The sequence below is a fragment of the Micromesistius poutassou genome (assembly GCF_964030765.1).
Source record: "Micromesistius poutassou genome assembly, chromosome: 23".
NCBI classification, from domain to species: Eukaryota; Metazoa; Chordata; class Actinopteri; order Gadiformes; family Gadidae; genus Micromesistius; species Micromesistius poutassou.
Window position 1 is genome coordinate 5060726 of NC_140293.1, and position 12186 is coordinate 5072911.

The window sequence follows — 12186 nt, forward strand, 5'->3', positions numbered from 1 at the left end:
TACACACATACACACGCCTACAAAACGACACAAACCAACACACACACCTAAACGAACCTCCACCCCCCCCCCGTACAGCGAGCGGGCGGAGACCATGTACTTCTTCACGGAGCTGGCACTGACGCTGAACGAGGCGGAGGAGGGCGTGGCGCCCACCGACAGCCGGCAGCGCCCCGACCAGCGGCTGATGGAGGCGGGCCGCTGGGACGAGGCCAACGCCGAGAAGCAGCGGCTGGAGGAGAAGCAGCGCAGCGTGCGCCGCGAGCGCGAGCGCGAGGCCGTCAGCCTGCGCGCCGCCGGCCCGTCGGAGGAAGGAGGTGAGGGCGGAGAAACCGCTGCCGGACCCCGCCGTTTTTATTTATTTTTTCAAGGCGTGGGGTTGTGGGGACAGAGGGTCCGGCTGTCGACGGGATTTGCCGTTTGCTTAGTCGGTGGAGTGCTGCTAGGTGCGGCGATGTCACTGTTGGTGTTGTAGCGACGAGAACGGCCACTGAGGACTGCGTCTAGGGCTGGACGACGAATCACATCCAAGCTGACAGAGTGTTGTAATAGAACTCCATTTGCACATCGCCAAGACTGCGATTAATTGAACAAAAAAAAAAGTTTTTTTTTTTTTGTTTTTGGTTTTTTGGATTTGTTACTGACTGGAGATCAGCAAGATTCGTATTTAATTTTTTCTTTCACAATTACAATTTTAAAGGTGCCATGACACGCCACCAGGTGTGCTGTGGTTGGCCGTCACGAGCCGTTTTGGAAATCTGCCCCTTATGACGTCGTAAGGGGCAGAAAGTGGGCGTGTCCACCCTAGATGTGTGCTGGATAGATCAGTCCATCAACCTACCCGGCGGACTAAATCGGAATAATGTTAATGTTAAATAATTGCAAAATTTGATTATTTCCTCCGTGGCCTCCGACGTGCCTAACCCCCTCTGCTCTGCTCCTTCTGGGTTCATTGTTGATGTGTGTGTGTTCCTTTCTACCGTCATCAGCAACATTTGAACGGTGTAAAAATCGATATCCCCCCCCCCCCCCTCCTCCTTTTCTCCCAAAAGCTGTCGAGGAGGACCTCTGTACTGACCCTGCTCTGAAAAGCAAGTATCCCTTCTTTTTCCTCCAATATCCCCCCCCTCCCTCCCCTGACCCCACCACCTTTTTAATTGCCATTCCTGTCACCCTGGTGGTCTCCTAGCAACAACACCAACCCTCCCCTTCTCCTTTTTTATTTAATGCGTCTATTGTGTCTTTCCATTTTTGTGTCGTTGTGCTTGTGCGTTTGTAATCCATTCAAACCTTTGAATTAACTTTTCTGCATTTGCGTTTCTTGCCATTTCCAATCAGGCGTTCCGCACGACAGCCACAAGGCTCTATGGTTCGACCGCTGCGACGACCCCGTCACCGGCGAGCCCGTGCACATCTACAAGGGCGGCTACTGGGAGGCCAAGGACCAGGGCACCTGGGAGGGCTGCGGAGACATCTTCTAGACCCTCCACCGCCGCCAAGACGACCACCGCCGCCGGACCCCCCCGCCCACTCTCACACTACCACCGCAACCAGTCGCCTCCACTCCACCCCCCCCCCCCCCCCCCCAAAAGGCAGCTCTCTGTTCTAGGAGAGCTTGAGGAGCCCCCCCCCCCCCCCGGGTTCATGTCTGGTCCTCATCTCTTCAACACGCCAAATCCCCCCCCTGACCCTTACCCCCTGACTCCCATCACCCCTGTCCTAGGAGTGGGTCCTGACCCCATCACCCCTGTCCTAGGAGTGGGTCCTGACCCCATCACCCCTGTCCTAGGAGTGGGTCCTGACCCCATCACCTCTGTCCTAGGAGTGGGTCCTGACCCCATCACCTCTGTCCTAGGAGTGGGTCCTGACCCCATCACCTCTGTCCTAGGAGTGGGTCCTGGTGTCCTTGTCTGTGAAAACATGGCACCACAACGTTGCGGTGGTGGTGCTGCTGCTGCTGCTGGTGGTGGTGGTGGTGGTGGTGGTGGTGGTGGCGGCGGCAAGTTGTGCTGCGCTTCATATCTGATCTAAATCCCCTCTGGCCCCCCCCCCCCCCCCGCCGGGCAGCCAGTATGATGGCGCCGCTGGCGAGGGGGGAGGAGCACGTCCTGAAATAGGTCATCCATACTCCTCCCATGCCATGCGCCCCCTCCCCCTCCGCTGACCCTCCATTGTAATCAGTGTAGTATTCTCCCCCTCCCCCTCAAGGCCGGTAGGGCCGTCCGGGGGGAGAGACTGTAGTTCAGTAATTGACTAAAAGACATTAATTGGTGGCCTTCGTGACTATTGCAGCGGGCGTCTCTTTGTTTGTTATTTTGTTATTCTTAATGATTTTGTCTCCTGATGAAAGCAAAAAATAATGAAGGTTTATGGGTCGGTCTTCCATCTTTTCTGTTCTTTTTTTTTTTTTTTTTTACCTTCTCCAGGCAGCGTACTCTACAAGAATCTGAACATTCATCCGTACTGGTTAACCGTCTCTCTCTCTCTCTCTCTCTCTCTCTCTCTCTCTCTCTCTCTCTCTCTCTCTCTCTCTTTCTTTCTGCGGGGGGTTTGCCTTAGAAACAATTTGTCCCGCGCATTTGTTTTTGTTTGTTTACGAGAGGACGGATAAGATGGGCCAGAATGTCTGTTGGTTGGTTTGTTTGGTTGGGGTGAAGATATTCATGTTGAATATTATATTATAAGAGAGAACAAAATTAGGAATAGAGTTGGCTGCAGCACTGGCATTTTATCGCAAAGAGGAAATTATTAAGAGAGGATTGAATGAGGTTTGAATGAAATGCCATTTTACACTAGAAGTGTGTGTGTGTGTGTGTGTGTGTGTGTGTGTGTGTGTGTGTGTGTGTGTGTGTGTGTGTGTGTGTGTGTGTGTGTGTGTGTGTGTGTGTGTGTGTGTGTGTGTGTGTGTGTCAAATACATTGACCGAATAGATTCCTTTTAAAAGCCAGGCGAGTGCTTGGACAGTCTAAAAGGACCCAAGCAAGAGCAGAATGAACAAGTTTTAAATGCATCTGTGAAATACAATAAAAAAAAATAACTAACTACACACACATCCGAATGCTCTGGCGATTTCGTACATATGCAAAATGTGTGTGTCTTGAACACCAAAAAAAAGAAAAGATATGGGATATACTGTGTGTGTGAGTAATTTTGTTTAAGTGTACTTAATGAAGTGAATAAAGAAACAAAGACTTTAAAAAACCATTGAAAATAACTATGATTTTATAAATGTATAGAAAATGGTCATATTCAACTCTAATTGTACGGTAGCTCATTCTTGTCTGATAGTTCCTCTGCAGAGGAATGTCTGCGTTTTCACAAAAAAAGGGAGTTTCCAGAACTTTCTATATGGAAGTGTACACATGATCTTCAGTATTTTGACTCGAGAAAGTGACTTTGCTATAAACACCTGCTGGTATATCAGAAAATAATGCTTTTCGTACTCTGATCTTCAATTTTGTTTGACTGTGTTTTACATTGTTATTAACGGATAACACAAATTGAAGGTTGTTTGCCAAATCCTGTAGAAATGTAAGTTGTTTTTTTTGTTCCAGTTCAATCTGTGCAACATTGATGGGAACATGTAAAATGTTGACAATAAAATCACAAAAGAGAACTATTCTACTTGTAAGTCTCCCCTTATAATGATTTGTTTCATGTACAATGTTGATTATCCCTGCGCCAAAGGAAAAGTCATGTTTATTATGGTGTATTATAACCAGTAAGTGACGTCTGTGTGTGGTATGTATTTGAAATGCAATATCTGACTAGAAGTTGAGCATATGCTTTTATGACTGTGTCATAAAAATGTAATGGCAGTAAACACAGTCGTATCTCATGACGCCTAATAATAGCAGGGACAGGCCTGCCTAATGACTCATAACTTATAACGAGCTACACTTGTTTTTCGTCCCGATAACACTTATGTGATGGCGCATTGCGTGTGTGTGTGTGTGTGTGTGTGTGTGTGTGTGTGTGTGTGCGCGCGCTCTCTCTCCTCCCGCAGTGAGGCCAACCTATTTCATTTTTAACCTGCGTTGTTCTCGTGAAAGGGGCTCATTGCTGGAACCTTCCCTCCTATACATTGCACTGCGCCCAAAACAGAGAGCCCCCCCCCCCCCCCCCATAGGGTTGTATGCGGTATGAGGGTATGGGGTTTAACGAGTGTACAACGGGGGGGGGGGGGGGCGGGGGCAGACACGTATAGGCCGTACAGTAAAACAGGAGCAACACGCAACATAGCAAGAAAAATCTGCTGTACATTACTGAGCTGTGAGTGGGGGGGGGGGGGGGGGGGCGATGTGAAAACGCTGACTCACGAACCGCATGAAAGCTTCTGAGGTCCGGCGTGGAAGTAAAGTGTGTGTGTGGTGGGGGTGGGGGCGCGGAGAAGTGTGCGGAGACGGAAAACAAGACGCTGGTCGAAGTGTGTGTCGGGGGAAAGGGGTCTCTGCGTTGTTCAGAATGCCTCGTCATTCGTTATCGAACCGGACGCATCCTGCGCGACCGGTGGTGGAAAGCGACCGCACAGCACTGCGGACTCGGGATGGTGTGTGTGTGTGTGTGTGTGTGTGTGTGTGTGTGTGTGTGTGTGTGTGTGTGTGTGTGTGTGTGTGTGTGTGTGTGTGTGTGTGTGTGTGTGTGTGTGTGTGTGTGTGTGTGTGTGTGTGTGTGTGTGTGTGTGTGTGTGTGTGTGTGTGTGTGTGTGTGTGTGTGTGTGTGTGTGTGTGTGTGTGTGTGTGTGTGTGTGTGTGTGTGTGTGTGTGTGTGTGTGTGGAGGGGGGGGGGGTCCCAAAGAGTTGAGGGAGACGCCTGAGTTGGGGCGAGCTCCTCCAGCTGCTCGTGTTGTCGAGGAGCGACTGCGAGGCGGCCGAGGTTTGTTTTTGCATGACGCCACACACACACACACACACACACACACACACACGCACACACACACGCTCCAGCACGCTCGACGCATGACACGAGAAAGCCCGGGAACAACGCGCATGTGTCAGCGGGACGGGGCGCCCCCCCGGGCCTACTACAACTATGTTCTAGACGCGCTCATTGGGGGGGGCTCGTTGATGTAGGCCTGGTCCTGACCGCTTTCCAGATCTACAACAACTTTCTACAATTAAAACTTTTAAAGAAAGAAAGAAAATACATGCTACGAATGTTCGGGCCTGAATTGAACTGAGCGCTGTCAATCAAACCGTGTAATTTATTTAAAACAGGGCTACTCCGAAGTTGATCCCCTCTTTTTTTTTTTTTTTTTTTTTTTTCCTTCTTCCGCGCGTCCGCATCATCGCAGTAGGCCTACGATGGAGCGCGAGAGGGTGTATTTGCCGGCGTTGTCCCGCGTGGCGGTGTGCGGTGGGACGCACGGAAACGAGCTGTCGGGGGTGCACGTGGTGCGCGAGCGGCTGAAGGAGAAGCAGCAGAGGGTCGATGATGATGATGACGAAGAAGAGGATGAAGATGTCGGCGTGATGTCGGTGGCGAACATCTTGACGAACCCGCGCGCGGTCCAGCAGTGTCGCCGCTACACCGAGACGGACCTGAACCGCTGCTTCACGCGCGCGAACCTCAGGTAAGCCCCCACACGAGCCCCGGAGGGGATTCATTAATTAATTATTGATTCATGACTACTGTATTTAAAGGGCTTGTACATCGGATTGCATCATGGGATTTTTTTTGTGGGCAAAACGCCGCCATTTTGAGAGGACTCAAGCGCGCGGTAGTAGCCTAATGTTAGCCTACTGTACATGTACAATATAGCCTACTTTAACCTCAGCTAATAAACTTTGTTTCGCCAGGTCTCGCATGAGAAACACCGTAGCAGCACTTTCAGACACTCTTCCCACAATGACAATTTTTCTTATGATTAATGACTAAACAATGACCAAAAAAACTTAACTAACAACTATCAGTCCAATGCTTCCAAAATGGAGGCGGCCTATGCGATATGACGCAGGACTACAGCAAGAGTACAGTGAGAATGAGACAAATTCATAAATGGTTGTAGATTGTATCCCTAATTATTATAGTTACTTAAAGGTTAAGCTCGTTTTTGTTTTTTTTAATTGTTTTGGTTTGTTTATTTCATTGCAGTAGTGCGGTGTCAGACCGGACCCCCTATGAGATCGTCCGCTCCCAGGAGCTGAACATTCTGCTGGGCCCCAAGGGAACCCCGCAAGCCGTGGACCTGGTGTGTGACCTCCACAACACCACGGCCAACATGGGCGTGTGTGTCATCGCCTACTCTGACACTGACTGGATCTGCCTGCACATATTCAAGTATTTACAGGCAAGCACATTTAAATCCGTCTGACGTCGGGACAAAGGGTTAAAGGCTTTCCCTGTCCCTAAGGATCTTCCTTTTAATTGTATATATTTTTTTCATTACATTTTTTGTACGATTTATTCCAGATAAATCTATCACGGTTTGTTCATCTGCTCAAGTGAAAGTCCTATTCTGTGTTTCAGCACCATATGTCCGATGTACCAGTTAGATATATCCACTTTGATCTCCCCTGCAGAGAAGCATACTCCCTTGACTCGCTAGGCAAGCATGGATTTGGTGAGAGAGCAAAGCGGGTTTCATTTCACTCATTCATTAGTGTCTCCCCCTGCGGGGCCCGGGATGTGGTCGGACGTGGTCGGGCCTAACGCGACCCCGTGCTGGCGTGCTGATTGGTTCTTTGTTTTGAAGCGCTGGAGATCGGCCCGCAGCCCCATGGGGTCGTGAGATCCAACATCTACACGTACATGAAGACCGGGGTGGAGCTGATGTTGGATTGGGTCCGTCTCTTCAACTCAGGTATACTCCGTTGATCACTGTTACTGTTTTATATCAATATCTCCGGCCGAGAGTCCATTCAAATGATGGCCATTCACGTTCGAGACAGTCCGATAATAGTAAAAAAGTAAACATTGCGGGCGCCATTGCGGCACTGGACAGAGTGCGTACCATTAGGGCTCAGTCCTGATCGCAGCGATCCGGGTTCAATTCCTGCCTGTGGTCCTTTGCTGCATGTCCTCCCCGCTATCTCCCGTACCTTCCTGTATCTCAATCTATCATAAAAACTTCACCAATTATGCATGTTTCTCTTCTCGATGGTTCAGATTCAAGCTTGTTGACGTGTGTTTTTCCTCTTTGAGGTACCGTCTTTGCGGGGGGTTCGGTGGAGGTTTACACCATGGTCAGCGCTATCGACTACCCCAGAGAACGGCACACGCACAACATCATGGCAGCCATCCATCCTGAACTGCAGGTGCCGTGTGCTTGGCGGTCGTCAATAAATGATAAGATATTCTTAAGTGGGCCGGTGAAGTGAGTCGGATGTCTGCGGACGACGGCCGCTTTCATCCGCGGTTTGACGTCCGACGAGGCATCTGATTTCCGACCGTGTAAACCATCGAGGCACGAGACGGGACCCGACCGATGATAAGATTGCATCTCGGGATTCGGATCGGGATTGAGCGTTACGCCTTTTAATGCCTTTGAACTCAAATTCAAACTCAAATCCTCAGGCACTAATTCATCGACTCCCCCCCCACCCCCCTCTCCTTCCTCACAGGACCAAGACTTCTGCCTCCTCCGTCCGAATGACCCCCTGTTCGAGACCTTCTCGGGGGCCACCTTGCGCTACCAGGGGCCCGAGCCCCTGTACGCCTTCTTCATCAACGAGTGTGCTTACTACGAGAAGGGCATCGCCCTCTCCCTGGCCCGGCGGCGGAGCGTGGAGATCCCCACGGTGCAGATGAAGAGCGGCCTGGAGCACAGAGTGGACCCAGGTACGTCTGAGGAGGAGGAAGAGGAAGAGGACTAGCCCAATGACTGACTCTAAGGGGGGTGAAGCGGCACTGTCGCCACCGAGCCTCACGGGCGAAGACGACATGGCGGTGTTGGCTGAAGCGGCAGCAATAAACCAAAACAAGAACGTTTTTGTGTATTGTATTTTTTTATTTTTTTATTGAAACAGCATCGCAAGTGTGTTCAATCTGCTCATACATACATGCGCACACACGCACGCACAAGCCCAGAAGTGGAGATCGTATCACTGCACATTTCCAAAAAATATTTCAGTCTAATTTGCCCAACGTCTATGCCACACTGAAGCCAAGTTCAACGATTTGCCTGAAGTCAAAATGCAACTTGTTTCTTTAAAGGGGACTATGCAATTTATACTACAAGCTATTTATTTTTTAATTTACAACTGATTCATCCCAACTCATAGCATGTTGTCAGAACCACTAACCGTGGGAATCAGTTTCATTGGATGAAAGCAATATCCTGCCTCACAACGTGCACTGCACTTACTTTCAGACACAAGCTTCCAACTAATAAATGTCGACCATAAGCATCTGTGAAGGCAACACTTTCTCAACGCTTTTGTTAACTTGTGTTTTATATTAACTGCAATAACTGGCATATAACCCAAGAAAAGTAAACTTAATGATAAAGTAACAAACAGTAATTTATCTTTTTTTGGCGTTTGAAATACATTCATGGAGCTTAAAACTCTCCCTGCCACTTGAGGAAATACAAATTCTCCAAAGCTTGCAAAAGTACACTCGAATTGAAATCTGAAATATATCAAAACAAGACAGACATATTATATATATATAAATATATATATAAATAAATGATTTAACTGTTAAACATAATTTACCAAAATGAAAAAAATATTGGGTTAAATAAAGACTTATTAATATTTAGGAAAGAAGCATTTAAATAATTGAAATGGGAGTAACGAATCACTGAACATATAATAGTAGATCACGACTTTATCAAAACAGACGATATCATCCTATCAGTCAATAATACAAAAGCAATATCAAAACGAAGGTGGAGGTAGAAACCAATACTGACCACAGCTGTACTGAATCTGAAGCAGATAGACTGATTCCCCATGAAAAATATTTCCCTTTATTTATTTCCAGAACACCCCTAGATGTTACCTTACTAGATCGATCGATCTAGATCCCCGCGAGGACAATTAATCCTATACTTAACCCAGACCCAGTAGGTCTAATAACAATATAATATACAGTATATATAATTCATATTATTATAACAACCATACTGTCAACTTGCTTTAGCACACCAGAAGCAAGCTCAATAAAGCAAATCTATCTAACTCCGAATTAGTATAGGATCGTAAACAAGGTCCAAAACAGCGCTCAAAATACCAAGAATAATACAAATAATATACCAAGAATAATAATTACAAAACAAAGTGAGGTCCCCCCTGGAGGTACTCCAGGGGGGGTTCACCTCAGAGGACCCCCCGTCGAGGTGCTCATAGGGGGGGGGGGGGGCTCACGCCACGCGGTAAGCCGTCATGCGGTAGTAGTTCTGACCGTGGCTGCGCGCCGCCCAGATGAGCAGGGCGGCCGCCATCATGTGCAGCGGGGAGGAGATGAGCGCCAGGTAGAGGGACCAGCCCAGAGAGCCGTCCACGCCGTCCGGCAGCACAGACACCCGGTGCAGCAGGTCCATGCCGGCCAGGAAGCAGCACACCGTGGCCAGGGTGCACAGGCCTGGGGGGTGGGGGTTGTGGTTGAAGAGGTTGCGGTGGGGTAGGTGGTGGATGGGGTGGAGGTGGTGGGATAGGTTGAGGTTATGGTGGTGGTTGGTGGGGGGTAGGTGGTGGGATAGATGGAAGGGGTGGAGGTTGTGGTGGTGGGGTAGGTGGTGGAATAGGTTGAGGTTGTGGTGGTGGTGGTGAGGGAGTAGGTGGTGGATGGGGTGGAGGTGGTGGTGACGGGGTAGGTGGTGGGATAGATGGAAGGGGTGGAGGTTGTGGTGGTGGGGTAGGTGGAAGGGGTGGAGGTTGTGGTGGTGGGGTAGATGGTGGGATAGGTTGAGGTTGTGGTGGTGGTGGATGGGGTGGAGGTGGTGGTGACGGGGTAGGTGGTGGGATAGATGGAAGGGGTGGAGGTTGTGGGGTAGGTGGAAGGGGTGGAGGTTGTGGTGGTGGGGTAGGTGGTGGAATAGGTTGAGGTTGTGGTGGTGGTGGGGGAGTAGGTGGTGGGTGGGGGTGGAGGTGGTGGTGACGGGGTAGGTGGTGGGATAGATGGAAGGGGTGGAGGTTGTGGGGTAGGTGGAAGGGGTGGAGGTTGTGGGGTAGGTGGTGGAATGGGTTGAGGTTGTGGTGGTGGTGGTGGTGGGGTAGGTGGAACGGGTTGTGGTGGTGGTGGGATAGGTGGTGGAAGGGGTGGAGGTTGTAGTGGTGGGGTAGGTGGTGGAGGTTGTGGGGGAAGGGGGTGGTTGTGGGGTAGGTGGGGTAAGGGAGGTGGTGGGGTGGAAAACTCGGTGAAAGTCTGAGCCTTTAACACAGGACCAAATATGGTCATTGTCGTCATAGGGACAGCACAGTTTCAGCTACCCAAAGATTTAAAATAATGCTGTGTTTTTTTTGGCTATCAAAAAATCTTATCTTTTGGATCTATTTGTGATTCAGCGGCACACTACACTTTTTAAATTGCAGATTATCTCTAGAAACTTCTCTCTCTCCCCATTTACCATGAACTCATATCAACGCCACCACGTCATTGACAAGCCAGACACCTGCGCAGGTGTGACGTTGTTGTGCAGGCTTACCGGCCAAGAGGTGGAGCACCCCTAAGCCCAGGGTGGGGGAGAGACTCCGACACAGACAAGCACAGAACCCGATCAGACCGGCCAGCACCACCAGTCCGAGGGACACGAGAGGCAGCAGGAACTGACACCTCCATAGGTCTACACACACACACACACACACACACACACACACACACACACACACACACACACACACACAGTAAATTAGACACATGAGTGTGTAAATAATGGTGCATAATGTTCCATGGAGAGGCAGCAGGTGACACTTGAATTACTTAAGAACTCATTTTAACTCGCACTTAATTCCCGAACGAGCACTGTACCCGGGACAGCACAATGCTGTTGTTGTATGCATGTGCATCTACAGTACGAGGACAATAAAGTTGCTCTGAATTGAATACGTACAGGTGCGCAACATATCCTCGCCGCTGTTGTGGTTCCCGGGCTCTTTGTACTTGGGGGTGAACTGCTGAGACAACGTGAAGCTCCGACACTCCATCACCAGCTTAATATCTGAAATGACACGATAATCAGAGCTTAAATATGAGACACAAGTGTGGCCGTGGATTTGGTGCAGGTGTGTGAGCAGTGAGTCTGGGGATAGCGGGGGGTAGTACCTTGCGGCTCCTTGTGCCAGTGCGCTCCCTCCGGCACCAGGACGCAGCGCCACCAAAGGCCCAGGGTCCCGTTGAGGCGGAACAGCGTGTCGCTGTACATCTTCTCGTCGAACTCCCCGTCCTTGAACTCTTCGTGCATGGAGCGCAGGTCGGACACGTTGGCCTCGCCGCGCGCCCCGGGGCTCGAGTACTGGTACCAGTGCTGCGTGCCCACCGCCACGGCCAGGTACACCGTGGCCAGGGCGCTCAGCACGCCGCTGATCACCAGCGCCGTGGCGTAGCGGTTGTCCACCATTGTTTACCCACCCGCGATAAAACGCAAACAGGGCGGCGGGGGGGATTAAGAGGGATGTGGAGCGGGCGACTGCGCGGGCTTTGAGTGGATCAAGTGGACGTGGGTTTTCCCATCGCAGTCCCCTCCAAAACAGCCCCGACTTAAAGATATCCCCGAACCCCTTCCTTCCGCGCGTGTGTAAAAAAAACACGAAAGTAATGATGTATCTATTATCTAAGCTGTTCGCTGTGCTATGACTGAGACACGAGTAACGGTCTTGTTACCCGCCTTCAGCGCTGGTGTCCACACTGACTGATCATTGGGGACCTGTGGCGCAGCTCGGCCGAGCCATCTGTCCCCCCTGCCCCACTTCAGCCGTTAGCCGCTGGGGCCGCAGATGGCCGCGCTTCTGCCGCCGCTGCGGCAAACGCGCCTAAAAAAAAAATACAATTTGGATGGTATTTGAAGAATTAACTATGTATATATATAGGCCAACATCGGCATGTGCTGGTCCGAATTACGCCGCGATTATGTCGGTTCGATTACAGCCCCACCACAGTAGTAGTACGAGAGGCAACAGGGCTTGTGTTGTAAACACTAATCCATGCTTTTTCCTTTTCCGGGAATTGCCGGCGGGAGGGGAATGCTGGGTACTGCAGTTTCTAATTCTAACGCTCTGATACGGAGACGGCAATATAAATATA

General features: G+C 50.1%; 3 protein-coding genes across 3 annotated transcripts in view; 2 read left to right on the forward strand and 1 right to left on the reverse strand.

The window, feature by feature from the left end:
* LOC311368727 (oxysterol-binding protein 1-like) overlaps positions 1–1568 on the forward strand; it is a 9662-nt gene extending 8094 nt beyond the window's left edge. Inside the window, exons 12-14 of the mRNA XM_084487514.1 lie at positions 79–317; positions 1053–1091; positions 1339–1568. Of these exons, the coding sequence (XP_084343640.1) occupies positions 79–317; positions 1053–1091; positions 1339–1481 (421 nt within the window). The 3' untranslated portion in view covers positions 1482–1568. The remainder of the gene's footprint in view (positions 1–78; positions 318–1052; positions 1092–1338) is intronic.
* A 3211-nt stretch (positions 1569–4779) lies between these two features.
* Positions 4780–8008, forward strand: LOC311368568 (N-acyl-aromatic-L-amino acid amidohydrolase (carboxylate-forming) B-like). Its single transcript, XM_084487363.1, has 7 exons — positions 4780–4875; positions 5294–5572; positions 6094–6289; positions 6469–6562; positions 6695–6802; positions 7144–7256; positions 7563–8008. The coding sequence occupies exons 2-7, from the start codon at positions 5304–5306 to the stop codon at positions 7812–7814; spliced, it is 1032 nt and encodes a 343-aa protein (XP_084343489.1). The 5' UTR covers positions 4780–4875; positions 5294–5303; the 3' UTR covers positions 7815–8008.
* Positions 8009–9287: 1279 nt separating this feature from the next.
* On the reverse strand, positions 9288–12011 carry LOC311368569 (claudin domain-containing protein 1-like). Its single transcript, XM_084487364.1, has 4 exons — positions 11209–12011; positions 10997–11104; positions 10592–10729; positions 9288–9528 (listed from the first exon to the last, which is right to left on the reverse strand). Exons 1-4 carry the CDS (start codon positions 11501–11503, stop codon positions 9308–9310), a joined length of 762 nt encoding a protein of 253 aa, XP_084343490.1. The 5' UTR covers positions 11504–12011; the 3' UTR covers positions 9288–9307.
* Positions 12012–12186: the final 175 nt, after the last annotated feature.